This window comes from Homalodisca vitripennis, unplaced genomic scaffold, assembly GCF_021130785.1.
Source record: "Homalodisca vitripennis isolate AUS2020 unplaced genomic scaffold, UT_GWSS_2.1 ScUCBcl_5992;HRSCAF=12994, whole genome shotgun sequence".
NCBI classification, from domain to species: domain Eukaryota; kingdom Metazoa; phylum Arthropoda; class Insecta; order Hemiptera; family Cicadellidae; genus Homalodisca; species Homalodisca vitripennis.
In genome coordinates, this window is record NW_025782104.1 from 10,336 (window position 1) to 28,938 (window position 18,603).

At 31.3% G+C, this 18,603-nt stretch overlaps 1 protein-coding gene across 1 annotated transcript; it reads left to right on the forward strand.

Annotated features, from left to right (window-relative positions):
* Positions 1–94: 94 nt before the first annotated feature.
* On the forward strand, positions 95–17,417 carry LOC124373606 (barrier-to-autointegration factor-like). The gene is made up of 3 exons (XM_046831963.1): positions 95–247; positions 13,559–13,684; positions 17,154–17,417. Exons 2-3 carry the CDS (start codon positions 13,559–13,561, stop codon positions 17,298–17,300), a joined length of 273 nt encoding a protein of 90 aa, XP_046687919.1. The 5' UTR covers positions 95–247; the 3' UTR covers positions 17,301–17,417.
* Positions 17,418–18,603: the final 1,186 nt, after the last annotated feature.

The following is an 18,603-nucleotide window of genomic DNA, read 5'->3' on the forward strand; positions in this document are numbered from 1 at the left end:
TCAATTGAATCATTGCTTGATGAAGTAATTTATTACTTCTTAGTGCTTATTCGTGTTATCCACTGTAACTTAGTGAATTGTCGAATCAAGTGACTATAGAGATTTGTATTTTGTTTAGATTTGTCTCGTTGTAGTTTCTTCCTTAAGAAATTTCAAGTAATAAAATAAAAGGAAAGGATAGGCTATATTGGTTGAAGATCCAAGTTCACTTTTATTTAAGGATTTTATTGTTAGGAATTTAACAAAGGTAAGTCGTTCAAAATATGCTGCAATCGGCCTTATCTGTTGTCGATTTAGTCTAGTCTTTACTGAATACTTCAATTAATATTATAATAATCTGTTCAAAATGGTTAACATTGAGGGCTATTGGGTTTTGTAGCACCATGGATAATGATCAAAATCTACATTATTGCCTAAGCCTAAACTGTTATTAGTGATGTTCATACATAATAGCATAAGCATAAAAAACAATAAAAAGGGCAAATATTTTACTTTAGACACTTCATATTTTTTGCCTTTGGAAATTATAAAAGGTGGCAAATCACGAATTTGACGTTATCAACGTTTTCTGCTCATCCTCCTGAACAAAAAATATATATGGTTTTAGGGGTTGCAAATGACAAATAACATGGTTTTAGAGGGTATATACATAAATAGTCAAGTTCTTAATGTTCTGTTTGTGTGCTGTGTCGGGATATCTGTAAATATTATCTGCGGGTGGGACTGATAGCGTTTCTGTTATCTGAGCGCTCTGGGACAGAAGTCAGAGATAATGTGTACTGTAGGTTGGATCGAGTGAGTGCGTGACAATCATGGATCAACCATCCACTAATTCGACCAATTCGTAGGCTAGTGAACTGGTGTGACGTAAATATTATCTGCGGCTGGGGACTGATAGCGTATCTATTATCTGAACGCTCCGGGGCAGATGTCATGGTGCTTCACTAGATATCGTGTGCCACAGTAGTTTTGGATCGAGTGAGTGCGCGACGATCATAGGTGCGATCAACCATCCACTAGTTTGACCAATCGTAGTGAATTGGTGTGTCGAAGTGTTTTGTCGGGCATGGTTACGTTTCGACCAAAACGAGATTATTTATTTTCTGTACATTCTGTGGAACACACTAGTGGTAAGTGTTCTCTTTTAATGTCCGTTTATATACGTAATTCATATTAGGGGTATTCATGATTTGGTACCAGTAAGATTTAAAACGCCGGGGCGGCAAATCACGAATTTGACGTTACCAACGTATTCTGCTCACCCTCCTGAACAAAAAATATATATAGTACTATGGGGTGCAAATGACAAATAACATGATTTTAGGGGGTATATTGATAAGTGGTAAAGTTTCTAATGTTTTAATGTTCAGTTTGTGTGCTGTGTCTGGATAATCTGTTTACTTGAATATTATCTGCGGCCGGGACTGATAGCAGCCTGATAGCATACCTGTTATCTGAGTTGTCCGGGGCATAGGTCAGTTCTACACAAGATATCGTGTTCAGTAGATCGGATTGAGTGAGTGAGTTTACAATGATGAATCAACCATCCACTAGTTCAACCAACCCTAGTGAATTGTGTGTGTCGGAGTGTTTCGTAGGGCACGTAAAGAGCTTACGTTTTTTAACCGAAACGAAATTATCTCTTTTTTAATAGAACAGGGCATTTTTAAAAATGAGTGTATTTGTTCGTCGTGCGGTCGAGTGGTGTTTTTAAACCGGGAGACTGTGTCGTTTCGTTGTGATAGACCACTTTTTTGTTTGCTGCTGTTTAGCTATATCCGCCAACACACTAATGGTAAGTGTTCTCTGTTAATATCCATCTATATATTTGAGTTTTTAATGATTTATTTAGTTTTTTAAAACTTTTACATAATTGCCTTTGCATTACATTTCAATTTATATTTTTGATCAGCCCCTCTAGAATTTTATATTTTACTGATAGGTACTATCTCGAGGGATGTTTTTTTCTTTTTATTGACACATCAGCGCGGGGCAGCACCGAAGGTGCTGCCGAAGCCCGCGCTGATGGCCGGAGGCACTCGTAATTAATTTTTTTCTCGAAATTAAGAAAAACATTATTAATTTTGATCAAAATTCTGCTCATTTCTGTAATTTCTCATTTACGTTTGCAAAGATGGCGGCGCAACCGATGACGTCATCACGAGGTTCAATCATTGGCCACAAAAGGTCACGTGACGCTAGACGTGGATGTAGAACATGGAGATATTACTGGAAAGTTATTTAATTTTTTTATTTTCTAGAACTTCGTTATTTCTCATTTCCACCCCATCAAACCTTTATACTTTTTTTTTATATAGGACGATTCCAATAAGTTAAGAACGCAAAAAACTCGTATTTTTTTCCGCCCCCGGCGGTTAATATGATAATTACCCATGATTTATTAAGTTTTTTACATGGTACATAATTGCCTTTCCATTACGATTCAATTTATATTTCTGATCAGCCCCTCTAGAATTTGATATTTTACTGATAGGTACTATCTCGAGGGATGTTTTTCTTTTGTTGATATCAGCGCGGGGCAAAAGGTGCTGCTGAAGCCCGCGCTGATCGCCGGAGGCACTCGTCTCAACTCGACAACTAATGGTAATTCTAAGCAATATATGGGTCAAACCTCGTTTTTTTCTCATATTACAATATAATGTTCCAATAGTCAATTAGAGAAGGAAATGACTAGAATTTCTTGCTGGAAAGCAGTTATAGGGAGCAGGCAACCGCCAGACGGTCATGTGTTTAAAATTGTTTTACATACATTACACACTACATCATATTGTAATATGTAATAACAATTTTATCAGTAATTTTTAATAAAAAAAAGAATCACGCACGATGCCTGCCTGCTGTGCAGCGCTTTGCGCTGCTTGCTCTTTTAGAAAAAAAATTAACTCGAGTAGTTCCAAATTTGAAGCCCAGATCACGTCAGTGCCCCTGATCACTAATAGGTAATTCTAAGCAATATATGACCGTCTGGCAGTTGCCTGCTCCCTATAACTGCCTTCCGGCAAGAAATTCTAGTCATTTCCTTTTCTAATTGACTATTGGAACATTATATTGTAATATGAGAAAAATCGAGGTTGACCCATATATTGCTTAGAATTACCCAACTAATTAATTTGTAGCTCGAAATTTTAAGAAAAACGTTCATTTGGATCAAAATTCGAGTAGGGTACGATAAGCGGACCTGGTTTTTTTTATATTGAAGAATGTTATCATCGATACCTAATATTCGCATCTCAAATCCTACCTGACTATCAATCGATATAAAAGTATCTATAGTCTTCAATAACAATCATATGTTTTTAAATTAAAATATAAATTTAATATTTACAGCGATCAAAAAAATTATTATAACCTAAATTAGGAAAACTGAAGACGACCATATTTGCTCCTCTCTCAGTTACAGTTGTTTCTTTCCCACAAATTTCACATAATGGTGTTTTCGGTTTGAGTCTAACACGTTGAAGTCACAAAAACAATATATTTTATTTATGTCTTATCATCTTTGAAAGCAATGTCCAAGTAGTTTTCTAAAATTGACTGCCATTTTTAATAATCAAAATTACTTATGTAAAATTGAAATATTACCCTACAGTACGTGTATTATTTTAAAATGTTTACAGCTGTTGATATAGACTATTTAAGTTAATAGTTCAAAAGAATTAATCAGTATCGAATGATTATATCGATGGTTATGATCAATATCGTTTGCCAATTTTGATATAAAAAACCGGGTCCGCTTATTGTACCCTACCCCCAAGACATCCTGCCAGAGGTCCTGGAGGAGATACAAATCTTGACATGTAGGCTATTTTTGAACAAATTCCCAATGATAGAGAACTGATGTATATGTTTTGTGCAGCCAGTACAAAGGCTTATGGAAGAGAAGATAATCAACATTTATGTACAAAATATGTAAGAAGGGATTGTATCCCAAGTGTTTTATTTTTGATCACTGATAAATTTTTGGGTTTTTTTTGTTTGAACATTATCCAACTTTAAAAAACTAGATAACTTTTACAATGTATAGTTGAACATATAGTTTTACTTAGTGTGATTGTTAATGTTATCCGTATTTTTCCTTAACTTTATAATTTGTGTTAATTTTTTTTTAAGACAACCAGTTCGTTGCCACAATTTTTTTATTTGTCAACATTTTATCAATAATTTTCAACAGAGTGTTCATATCGTAATTTAATGGACACTGAATTTATTGAATAGAGCCCAGACTTTTTTCATCAACATAAGAAGGTCCAAAAAAAACATTTTTAATTTTGAGTCAAGCTTCTTTTAATATATTCTAATAGATGATTGAATGTTTATCTATAATTTTTTTAAATCATTAAATAGGTAGGGTACGATAAGCGGACCCGGTTTTTTTATATTGAAGAATATAGTCATCGATACCTAATATTTGTATCTCAAATCCTAGACTATCAATCGATATAAAAGTACCTATAGTCCTAAATAACAATCATGTTTTAAATTAAAATATGAATTTAATATTTACAGTGATCAAACAAATTATTTAACTATACGTAAATAATAAAGAGAATAATAACTAAAAGTAATCAATTTGAACATTCTTTTCCCAATTTTTTGTTCCTTAAAAGTTCTTCCTTTAAGATATATTTATGTATATAAGGTACTCAACATTTTTTTCTTAAGAAGTAGAAACTGTAGGGAAAATTATGAGTATATTAACAGACTGCTTAGTAATAAAAATGTGTTCTTACCGAAGCCAACAAACACATATTTTACAAAATAATTAAATTTTTTAGCACCTACATTATTTAACAAATTGCCAAACAACATAAGTAATATAAATGTTTTTCTTAAAAAATTAAGACTATGATTGTTTACATGTCAGAATATTGAAGATTTATTGTTTTTTATTTGTAATTAGTTGTTTTTAGTTTTCCCTCCTACTTTACTCCACTGTACTTTGCTTTACTCACTATATATTGCCTTTAATTATAATTATTTATAGTTATGATAAGTATTATAGTATTATTAAATCATAAATTCTCTCAATAAGTATTTAAGTAGTTTTGTCTAATGATGTTGTAACTGTTCATATTATAAATTGTAGTAGTTTGGAAGAGTAGTATTTATTGTATCTTTGATTGTGTATTTATAGATTTAAGTATAATTACTTTATTTTTGTTTATATAATTTAGTTGCCATTTGAACGGTGATATTTAAAATTGCAGTAAAGCCTCCAATCAGACTAAGCCTTGGAGGATTAAATATTTCTCATGATATACTTATTAAATGTATGTATGTATGTAAGGTGTTTGTTTGAGAAATAAATTTCTTTCTTTCTATTATAACCAAAATTAGGAAAATTGAAGACGACCATATTTACTCTCTCACAGTTACAGTTGTTTCTTTCCCACAAATTTCACATAATGGGTTTTTCGGTACGAGTCCAACATGTTGAAGCCATGAAAAAGCGTCATGTAGTTTTCTAAAATTGACTGCCATTTTTAATAATCATAATTACTTATGTAAAATTGAAATATTATCCTACGTGTATTATTTTAGAGTGTTTACAGCTGTTGATATAGATTATTTAAGTTAATAGTTCAAAATAATTAGTCAGTATCAATTTATTATATCGATGGTTATGATTAAGTAATATCGTTTGCCAATTTCGATATAAAAAACCGGGTCCGTTTATCGTACCCTACCCCATTAAATTTGTGGAATAAATAACAGAGATAACAAATTATTTACAAACACTTTGCAAAAAGGATAGAAACCCTCTGGCACTGGCAGGCACACACTTGTAATAAATGCTTGGAACTGGTTGAGTACAAACAACTTGAAAAATACCTATATAGCACTAAAGGGTTAAACATTGAATCTAACCTTAGACATGAGAAAAGGCCTGTGAATAACCCTTGGAAATTTTTCCCCAAGTGGCATAACTCTTCTTGACAACAGACATGGCAACTCTCTCAAGGTTAAAATTTGATTATGAAAAAGTCGTATCAGCAAATTTTAGAGATAATATTTACTTCACCATGTCAGATGTTGGCCTAAAACCACTTTATACCTATTTTTTTGAAATAGTATAGTATTATTTCCAGAAAGAATTTGTAGGCACTGACAAACTATATTGATAAAATATTAGCCTGACCAACATTTTAAACATACTATCTAAATCTCAATTAGTTCATTGATGTAGGGGACGGGAGGAATCAGGGTTTCTGAATAATAAATTATCTATGTCTCTAAAGTACTAAATAAAAGTTAGGCCTATAGGTTTAGAATTAAAAGGATTAATTTAGTAAATACAATGTCTTCAACATCATAAATAATAAACGAACCATAACTATCAAACAAACAGATGGATAGGTAATAAAAATGATCTTATTTCAATAATAAAAACATCATGACAAGAAAACAAACACATAGAAATCGGGATATTGTCTTTCAATGTTATTTTGGTTTGTTTTCCAAATTACTTACATTTTTATTTTAATGAAGTCATCAAATATCATGTTAACAATCTTTAAATGTATTTATGTTTGTACAGATGACTTGAGTGCATTCAGTTAAACTTAAATATTAAATTAATCAGTATTGGTTGATTATATTGATTGTGTATAGATGCAATGTTGATATAACAAATTGGTCCGCTTATCTTACTCTACCCGCAATTAGTTCCATCACTCACCTATTTTTTGTTTGTCTTTATTTTAGCCACAGTTTTCTACCTCTTCTAGGTGAACTTTATTTTCGTTTTCATTTTTCGGTGTTGTCTGCCTCTGGGCATTTTTATGTTTGCTTATTTGTAGCAATTTGTGATTGGTTAAATTTTGTTATGAAGTTATTTTGACCAGTGTGAAACTGCCAATGGATTCCACTAAGGAGTTCTAACCCATTTCCCTTAGCATTCTTCATAGCCAGTTCCCACCACTCACTTAAGTGATATAATGAGTAAAAATTGCAGATGACTGACATTGAAACTTAAACTATAAACTTACAAATATAACCTGTATGCTAACTAAAACAATCTACAAGTTGGTACATTACATAGCCGCAGTTTAATAGGTGGCCACCACCACAATCGAATCACGATTATTGAATCCTCGATTAAAGTGTCGAGCCAAATTACACAGTAGGTATTTCAAATAATAATATAGTTCTGCTGCTTTTAAACCTTAAAAATTAATATATTTAACGATAATTAAAACTATCTATGTTATTTATATTTATACAATGTTATAAACCAAACAATATAACATTTGTCTCGATTCCTTGTGACACAAAGAACACATGTATCGTAATTGTACTTGCCGCCATTAGTCAAATACCAAACAGATGATTTTACTATGAATTAATTTGGAGCCATGTCATTGAACTGAACTGCGTTGTAGGCTTTTAAAATTGTATTATAGTGGATTATCTTCACTATGTAAAAGAAATGTATTTGTTTCTGATTATATAAAATAACTAATAACTAAACTTTACTAAACTATGTTTGAGCAGCAAAATACCTACGATTACTTTAGCCAATATGAAATGGTATTTCTCCAGGTACTAATGCCTTCAAAACTACATTTACTAATAAAAGGGCAAAGTTTGTTAGATTCCAACTAAAATAGTACAGATTTTCAATATATTCATAATTCCAAATTTAGAATGCTCAAAAGTCTTCCATTATTCTTGTCGATGTCACTAGCCTACTCAGTACGTAAATTAGATCAAAACAGGTAGCAATGTTTAATTGTGAATATCTGTAGGTCAAGTGTTGTATTCGATAGTTTGGATATTTCTAATCGATAATCATGATTCGATTGTGGTTGTGGCCGCTTATTATACTGCAGCCCTTTACATAACTAAATATAAATTTAACGGTTTATTAACAGTTAGTACCAACTGTCAGCGGGTGTAATAAAAATTAACCATAACAGTCTTTGTGATCATAGTTGGCTATTTTCTGCAGCGGATTTGAAAATCATGAAAAAGAATTATGCCTATCTCTTAGTTATGTATTTACAAGTATATAAAGCTTCCAAGGAGACAAGCACCACATTAAAGTAAACAATATGTTCTACATAATAATACTTCAGTTTTATGAACTGAGGTCTTTGTGGGAATGCTAGAAAGAAGTTATGATCATTTACAAATAAACCAAAAAAACTTACTTTTTTCTCAAAAATACAAAACTGCTCCCAGCAAGGCACATATACCATCTGAAACTACACAATATATATTACATAATGATATGTAATTTTTCTGGTCTCATGCGTTGAGGCTTTTTTTGTTAGACTACCAATAAGTTTGAGATCTACTACATGGAGATCTGTGGTAATAACTTATTGGTAGCCTAACAAAATAATTCACAGCGCATAAAACCAGAAGTATTATAGGCTACGGTATAGTAAGTGGCCACCACCACAATTGAACCAATGTACCAAATCATTAATTAGAAATACCATACATAAGTTATCAAATACAAAAACATTCTAATTATAGTTATTTATAATTAATATTTGCTAGCTATTTTTAAGGTACTGAATAACAATATTGTTAGACATACGTTAGAAATTAATTAAAATCATTTATATGGTATTTGAGAAATGGGTGTAAGTACAATGGCGATGTACATGTATCATTTGTGTCACAATGCTTGCCAATGCAGACCACTGTGTAGCCATGTTTGTTAATCACCACTTCCAATTCTTCCATTTTGCTCTTAATTCCTTGTGTATTTATAAACAAAAACTTAGAGTGTGCAGAATTATATACAACAGTACGCTCAATAGTATCTGTGTTACAATTACACAACACTACTTTATCAGCTCTTCTTCCTTACTCCTCAAGTTTGAAGTAATATCCTGTCTGTGGTCTCTTCTGCAGGATTACTAACTATTTGCCTATTAATCACATTGATATTCTCCTGTGCCAGACATCTTTTACCCTTGATGTTAAAGTGTGTGCCATGGAGAATATGGAGTTCTCTACCAGCATTGCTTGCTTCTATAATTCTTACATTATTATATCTCTTAACTATTTCCTTTACTTCAAAATTGGTTTTCCTACTGTTTACACATAACCACTCAGGAAGGCCATATCGGTTTGGGACATCTACTAGAACTTGGGACATAATTTTTTTTAACTTGATTTAGAGTTTCAGAGATACCCATTAAAAAACTCTTGTGATTCATTATGGATTAAGTCATTTGTACCTGATATAATAACTCACATATCTTGTTCTTGAAAAATCTTTTTGTTCAACTACTATTGTAAAGTAAATATTAATATTTTTTTTTTTTTTGTAATTTCATAAAAATTCTAGTTAAGCGTGATTATTATCACATTTGAAGTGTAATTCTATTCCTTGTATTTTCAATTTTCTTTTTTTTAATTCTTAAACCATAAATTTTATATAAATTGTATTATAGCCCAACACCCAAACAGCCAAACTTGGATAACTCCAACAATTTTAATTTGAAGTTTGGTATAGAATGAAATTTTATCCCAGTCTCTTGATACTCTATTTTAAACTAGGCAGGAGAACTCCACACCACATATAAGGATTTGTCACTGAACTTGCATGCAAAATTTAAAGTATATCTCGTTTCATTCTCAAGATGTCCTATGGACAATCATACAGAAAATTGTGTAAGCTGGATTTTTGCTGATGCTATGAGGTTTGAGTCATCTGCATGAAGATACAGATGACTCTTTATTTAACTGACAACCCCAAGTGTACCCTAATTATAGGAGGTGAACAGCAATGGATCCAAGATATAAGGGCTATTCCAGAAGTAACTGCCGTTCGCTTACAGTGCTGGTAGTAGTGGGGGTAGCGCTCTCTCTCTCACACACACTGCTGAATGCGGCAGGTCACTCAGCCTCTAGCCACATGGCAGTTCGAAGGGTGTACCAGTGTTCGTTCATTTTCTATAGCTTTGCGAAATGTATGCCGCAATAGAGTTTCTTGCCAAATGTGAAATGCTTGCTGTAATTAGGTCTTTTACACCAAAATAATATTGAGTGGTAGTTATTCATAGAAAAATTTTGTGCCGTTTATGTACCAAACAAAATGGATGAAAGGAGTGCACATGAATGGGTTTGTTTATTTAAAAGTGGAGGATCAAATATTCACCAGAAAGGAGTGACAGGCTATCAGTGGTGAGTGTTGAGCTGTTTGTAAGTTCAACGAAACAGTTAAAGAAATGGAGGTTTCACAATCTCTGAGCTTACAGATAAATTTCCACAAATTTTTTTGAAAATGGAAAAGTGGTTTGCTCTCAGTGTATTAATAATGACAATGAACACTTACAACACTGTCACTGGCTGGCTAAAGGTGCATGCAGCAAAATTTCATGAGAATTACTATCAAAAGGCTTTGGTTAATCCATGAATATTTCAGCAATTTTATACTGTTTTTCAACTGAATTCGTAATAAATTCAGTGAAGTTAACCAAAGCTGTCATTGAGGATTCTTTATTCCGTAACCCATGCTGTTGTTTATCAGTAAGTTTATGGTTCTCTAAACGTGCTACTACAATCATCGATTATACATAGCTATTAAAAAGTTATATACCAATGCCAGAAAATCAATAGGGTGATAATTAGAAATACCTGTGGTTTCACCCTTTTTAAATATAGGAATTACTATAGAAAATTTTAATCTTTTGGAAGCACCATCTGATACAACGAGAAATTTACAAGATAGACTAATGGTTTAATCATTATTTCTTTTGAAAATGTCATTAATATTATGGGAATCTCGTAACTACTGGCTGACATGTTTTTAAGAGAATCCATTATTTTACATAAGTCTGTTTCAGTCACTGGAGAACTACTAAATATTATTTTATCAAAACCAGGTTTTATATCAGAGATTAAGTTTCCTTGCATCATTACTGCATTTTGTACAAGTTTTTTATGAAGCAAGATACCAATAATACTTACAAATTAATCATTAACCCTTAGCACGTCGTAGAAGCCAAAGACGAAATAATCCGCTGATCGATTAAAATATATTTTATTACAGTTTTTTAAGTTTATAAGCTCAATATATAAGCCGCAATACTAAGTAATGTACTGGCTTGACCAAATAATCCAGTTGCAGCAGGTAAACAATAAATTGTTTTGTTGCTGGCAGCTGTTCTCTCCCACTCCCGTCTGTACGCCGATGACGATATTATCTGCCATTACCAACTATCACTGGAGCATGTATTGTACCTTTGGGAAGTGTTCTTGTGTTGTCATTCCTTATACACATAGTTGTAAAAAGTTATTGTTACCATGTTTTAAGTGATATAATCAAGTTTTTATTGTTTCTTTTCTGTTGTGTAATTATGGCTCATCACCCAGACGATTATGATTATGACGGTTTTGTTGCTAAAGTTTTGATTGCTACGTTTTCTAGTGCTTATAATGATGAGGATGAAGATGATATTATGATACTCTTTTAAACAATTATACTGACAGTGACGATAATGATGATGTTGTGAATTCCCTAAGACGAATATGAACGGCACTGAAGACGCTATGAACTGGGTGCAGCCTATCTGGAAAGCGCTCTCTGTACAATCTGCTAGCTAATCTGGCATTGCCTCCAGCAAGTCCGTACACAAAGTGAATATCAGCATACTCTTAAAAAGTAAAACGGTTCATATCATACAAGAAACAAAGTAATAAAAAAAATTTAAATTAACAGGAAAAACTAGCAGGAATTACAAAGAAGAACAGAACATTCAAACAGTGACAATCACGTTCAAAACATAGACTTGCTCAACAATGTCTTGATAGTTTGTTTATTAGTTTTTCTTCATTTAAAACACCTGATTTGGTTGCTGATTGTTGGTCAGCTGTTTTCATGTAATATTATGCTATTGTTTTTTTAAGAGCATTGTGAATAGTTTGTTTCTTTTTTATTTGTGTGTATGTAACACATTGATTACTGTAAATGGAACAAAAATGATAAATATTTTTTTTAGGTTATAATAATTGTTCAGTATTTTAATAAAGAATCTTAAAAAGTTTATTCGTAAAAATCCACTACATTGTTGTATGTACTTGCAATGCATGGATTTAACCTGTTTTTACGTTTGGTGTTGTAACTCAGTTATTTGTTATTCAATCTTTTTGAAACAAAAATTGTTGAATTGGTAATAAAATATGCTAAAAAAGGTTATCCTGGTGAATTTGTTGTCAAAGTAGCCGTTTCAAAGCTAATACAATTTGAAAATTTTGAACGGCCGCCATTTTGAAATGCAATGAGATATTTGTTTTATTTTTTTCACTTCACTACCGTAAGGTTTTTTCTTTTCTTTTAGAAGTGTTCACTGTCAATTCTTACTTGTTATACAAAAATGTTCAAGAAGCAGCTGGAAAAAAACCACTTACCAATAAAGATTTTAGGAAAAGCAGGAAAAGTTAATGACTTGCTAGCAGATAGAGTAACTCTACGTACACTACGAAGAAAGCGTGGAAGACCAACTCTAAATGTTCCTCAAGAAAAAAGCAAGCAACATTTTATGGGGAAAAGAGCTCAAAGATCCAGGAGGTGTGTTGTTTGTACAAGAAATGGATTACGAAAGGAGACAATGTACTTCTGCAAGTCATGTTCCGAGACCCCATGGGCTTCATCCCGATTTGTGTTTTGAAGTTTTACCATACAACTGCCTAAATCTATCATCAGAACTTATAAACTAATCAAGATCAGCATATTGCACTTTATTTGTTTTCTTATCCTTGTACATAGTTTTAATATTTTTTATCACATGTATTTGATTTTTATTGAAATATTCCATTATTATGAAAAAATGTGATTATATTTTAATGCAAGTATTACATTATTGTAAAATTTATTTTTGTGTGTGTTAGTCATTAGGAATGTATAAAAAAATAGCTTTAAGGAAATTTCATTTTCATTTTTTTACCTTAAATGAGCGTAATCTAAAAAAGTACTAAATTTATATCGGCGTTCAAAGGGTTTAAAAGCATTACTGACTTATGTTGTATTGGAGATCTGTCCATTAGTAGATATGTTACCTTCTTTTTTCTTGTTTCCTCATTTAGAACATCCTATGTTTTTTACAAACATTTATTAAAGATTTTTTAATTTTATTTAGAAAAAAAATACTTTTTTTGGATTGGTTAGCAAATCTTTATATTGTTTATTTTGTCAATATTTTTAAATTTACAATTGTATTTTTCTCAGATTTGAGTTCATTGGTTACCCATTTATGCATAAATGTCTTTTTTTCTTTAAAATGGGAATACCAAACTAAAGTAGTACATGAAAATATTATTGTTTTTAATACACAGAAGCAACACACCATAAACAGACTCCTCACGTTAGAAATAAATTGCTACATAGTGTTATTACTATGTGAGAATTTCCTCCCAATGAAAGACAAACCATTATTTTTTTTATTGTGCCTTACACATTGTGTGTGTACAGGATGAAATATATCATCATTATGGCTTTAAATTGCTGAAAAAGCTCAACAGTCAACTGAAGGGTTAATTTGAAATAGGTGTGTTTATGCAATAACGTTTTTTGCAGATGTCGAGCACTTCACAGAAACATCGCAACTTCGTGGTGGAGCCAATGGGTGACAAGGCAGTCACTGAACTGGCTGGTGTTGGAGAAGTTTTGGGGAAAAGGCTTGAACATCAGGGATTCGACAAGGTACATATTTTTGGTTTTCCCTGAATAGTAATTTATTTTTCAGATTGTTGTTTGCAATTTGATTTTGATATTGATTTGTTTGAATCATTATAAAAAAATACTATGAAATTTCTCATTTACAAAATGTCAATTTTTATAAGAAATAGAATCATTAGTTAATTCAATGATTGAAGTTCTTAAACACTCTCAAAACTCTAAATAGTGGCCATTCCAAGCATGTTTTATGTTTTAAGAATGGCATTAGTAAATTGACAAAATAAACAATATCGTTCTTATATTATAAAAATTTCAATAGAAGGCAAAAATACTAGAATACGAGACACTTTATTTAGTAGTATTGCCAACAACAGTAAAGAAACTTCCCCTTCATTGAATCCTTGGTTGAGTATAAGCAATAGTGCCAGACTACTTCAAATTTCTTGTTTTGTTTGATGTCAAGAAGATGTTCAATAGTGTGAGCTAATTCAAGGATAGCATCATTGCAAGGATTTAAGCAAACATGCAAGTGATATACCTGCATTGAGCCAACATACGTTTTATCTTGATTTGTTGCAACGTTATTTTGAATATTTTACATTGTATTGTGGTTATTTGTTTCCATTTCACATTTAGAATCTGTAATTCAATTCTTTGGTTTATGCTATTGATTCTTTATATGCCCATGATGAAGTAGTGTCTTAAAAATTTTATTGAATAAAATAAAAAATCATCGTCTGTGAAAATGGTTTGCCATTAATTAAGTGTTATTTGGTAATTTGGTGTTATTTAATAAAGTTTAAAATATGGATTTATGCTGATAGTCATGAAAAAATTTTGTCTTGGAAAAACAATCAACAGGAAACTACATTTGAGTCTATTGGTTTTGTAAGACCTGGATTTTGGACTAAGGAAGTTGTATAATAATCTTAATGAAGTACAAAGTGAGGATATGGTGGTTGTTATCTGTGGTGCAAATAATGTGAAGAACGAGTCCGCGAAAGCAATTAATGGAATTTCAAGTTTTCTTCAGAAAGTTAATGGTACGTACAAGATCGTTGTTTTAGATGTTCCTAAGAGGCGTGAATTATCGGAATGGTCGTGTGTTAATACTGAAGGTAACAAAACCAACTCAGCTTTTTAAAGAACTTTGTAAAAAGCATCCAAATTTTGTGCCAGTTTAGGCTGGTAAGTTGGCGAGGATGATTCATACCAGACATGGAATGCATTTAAATCCTAAAGGCAAAAAGTGGTTAGCTGGTGAGATAATCAAGGCTATAAAATGTATAAGAGAGGATTGTATCAATCTGTATGTAGAGAAAGAGGAGCCTTAACAGTAAAATCTCTTTGGAAAACTCCATCACCCTGTCAGAAGTCCATTGATGTAATAAGAGATGATATGCCTGCTATTCTGAGCAACTCTAGTGTAACCTCAGACAGTTTTTCACCAGAATGTTCAAGCATTATCAAATAAAATACAACAGTTTGATCAAGTGTTAAATGATTGTAACATTGATTATATGTGTGTAACAGAACACTTAATGTCAGAAGAAGAATTAAATGAAAATGCAGTCATTAATGACAGCCAACTAGTGTCTAGTTTTTGTAGGAAGCGAATTGGTCATGGAGGAACTGCCATCTTCTCTAGTTTCCCCTTTGCATGAAATCATGGTAAATAGTTCAATTAATAAGTTGTCAGTTGAATTGGACTGTGAACTTTTTAGTGTAGGACTTGTTGATATGAAATTGGTGCTTGTAAATGTCTACAGGACCACTAATGGAGAAATTAATACTTTCCTTAGTACTATGGAACAAGTTTTATCTTACATTAATAGGCTGAACAAAAATTCTATCCTTTGTGGGGATTTCAATCTTCAATTTTTAAAAAGTTGACAATATTGTTGCTAACCAATTTGTTAACTTGTGTCATTTTGTATGGCCTACAAGTGACTATACGTGAACCCACATGAGACGGCAACTATATTGATAACTTTTTTTACATCTTTGACCTTCCAACACTATTCATTCATTTGGGATAGCTATTCACTGTGCAGACTATAGCTCAAGAAAAAAACTCATAACCTTCAAAAGAAATTTTAAATATAGGATCTAGTTTTAAGTGTATATCTATTTTAAACGATTCCAATATTAAACTATTTAAGTATCACCTCATCGAAGAAAATGGGAATGATTTTTTGTCTCCAATAATGTAAATGCATTGTTTGAACTTTTTAAAAAAATATCCAGTATTATTATGAAATAAGTTGTAATAAACAAATTAAGAGTTAATAACAGGCATAATAGTAACAGAGTTAGTTCTAATGTAATCAAGTGGTATACTGATGAACTGTTGGCAAAAAGAAATGAGCTTAACATGCTTTACGAATTGTTAAAATCATCTAATAGGCCTGAAATGCATAGAATAAAAATAAATTATGGCCAACAAATGAAGCTCACTACAAAAAAGTTCAGCACGAGTCAATGTCAAGATGATGAAGGGAGTAAGTGATGGGGAGGGGGGGGAAAACCTAAAATCAGGGCCTGTGTACAACAAGTTGAAGTATTGGAGGAAAACCTGCAAACATTGTTTAACTGTTTCACAGAAACCCTGCATGCTTACTATTATACTTTTATTAATGTAGCACACCTTTGACCATTATATTTCTTTTTTTGTAAAGTGTATATAAATATTTCTATTTAGAGTTTAAGTATAGGGAGTCCATCAAGAAAATACAACAATAAAACCGATCAAAAATATTCATTTTAAATTCAAGGATGGAACCTCATTACAAGCTCTGCTTTGGAGGCCCTGTATCTTTCTTAAAGAAAGTTAAAGTTTATTTTATTAAATGCTATTATTGTTTATATTTGTTACAACATAATATGGTATATTTTAAATATTGTTATGTGTTTTATCTTAAGATCAGACTGACCACGAGAAAGGCTTTGTTATATTCTATTCTCATTTTTAACATCTTTATTTTGGTATTTTGTTTACATTTAAAAGAATATTTTCAAGAGGATTATTTTTGGTTTGACTGTCTAACAAGAAAAATATCAGATGCATATATTACTTTATTTAAGAAATAAATTTCTTTCTTTCTTTCTTACACTTTCCTGTTTTTCTGAATTCTTCTGTTAATGGAATATTTAAAAAAAATGTATTTGACATTGAACATCTCTTGTGTTTTAGACAATTGTGCAAGCCACTTTGATGATCCATATACAACATTACCTACTCATATGATGTAATATACAGGGGAAAATAAAAGTAATATGTTGTTATTAGTAAATCTGTTTATAATACAAACACTCCTTTAGTTTTGAAAACTGTTCCAAAGTGATAGAGAAACAATTCTACTTTTTGTAATTTTATAATTTACGTTATGTTAAAAAATGTGTAACCCATAAGGTAATTCACATTTGTATGTTCTAAATCTGCTCTAAATATTATTGTGTTTAACTTCTGGACTAATTTGATTGTACTGTATAGGCATATGTTGTGCTTGGACAATTCCTGGTGTTGAAGAAGAATAAGGAGCTGTTCCAGGATTGGATGAAAGACACCTGCAGCGCCAACGCCAAGCAGTCAGCTGACTGTTATCAATGCCTCTCTGATTGGTGTGACGAATTCTTGTAGTTCCGTATACAATGCTTTTTAATTTATTTTCTGTTAATAACAATGAACTGCTGTAATATTCATGTCTTTTGCCAAATTAGTGGTGTAAAGATATACATTTGTTATGCAACAAAGATGTATAAACAATTCTAATACGGTAAAAAAGCTTTTATGTTATCTCTAAGTTAAGTTAATTGCATATTCTGTTAAGGTTGTTGACTAGGCTGTCCTTGGCCTTGAGCTCTTATTTAATAGTTACATTATTTGTACTTTCAACATCTGAAGGCATTGTAAGTAACATTTTGTGTTAAAAGATCCTTAATTTTCACTATACTGAAATATAACTGAATATAAGTTTGATAGAGACACATTGTTATATTTTAAAGTACACAAACTGGTTTGTATCATAATAATACAGTTTGAGAATAACTGCATCTTTTTGGCCAAGTATGCATTTAGCATTCCTAATTGTGTTTATTTTTAATAAGATGAAGAAATGTATAATAAGTTCTTAGATTTAAATAAGAGAAGCTCATAGAATTTTACATTTTTATATGTTAGTATTTAACGTTTTAAATGAATTTTGAAGAATGGTTTGGTAAATTAAAAGATTCAGTGTTAAGAATTTAAACATTTTGTAACTACGCACATTTCATTAGTGAATTGATTATTGTAAAACCCAAATAAATATGAAGATATAAATTTAAGATTGGCATTTTTTGCACAGCATGTTTTAAAAGTAACTACAATTAAGTTGACAGTGTTTGTTAAACATTCATTTTCAGAGTCCATGAGCTTACTATTTTTTTAACAATATATTAAACTAAAAACTGTTTCACATCTTTTACTAATTAGTTTCCTGTAAATAATAATATTTGTATATTTAAAAATAAATATTTTGGAATCTGTTGCATTTGTGTGGTTTGTCCTCTTCAGTCCTTGACAAGAAGTTACTTTTATTACTTTAAATTATAAAAACTATGTAGGTAATAAAACCTCGTTCATTGCAGTAACTTTGCTGTAAACTTTGCAGTAAACTAAAAAAAAATCAATAGTGAAAGATTAGGTATGTTAGACCTTGCACCTTGATGAAGAGGGCTTTAAAATAAAGAATACATAATACATAAATTAGTTTATACTTGAAATATTGAAAACTTTTCTCAGTTCAAGTGGTATAAAATTTGTAAAATAAATACTTGCCATGTGCAGTAATTAACATTTTGACTGTAGTAATCACTATGTATCAGATTACACTTATTACTGTCGTCCGATAACCTTAAAATATATACTCCTGTTGTCAAAATGTTAAAATTCATAAAGCACT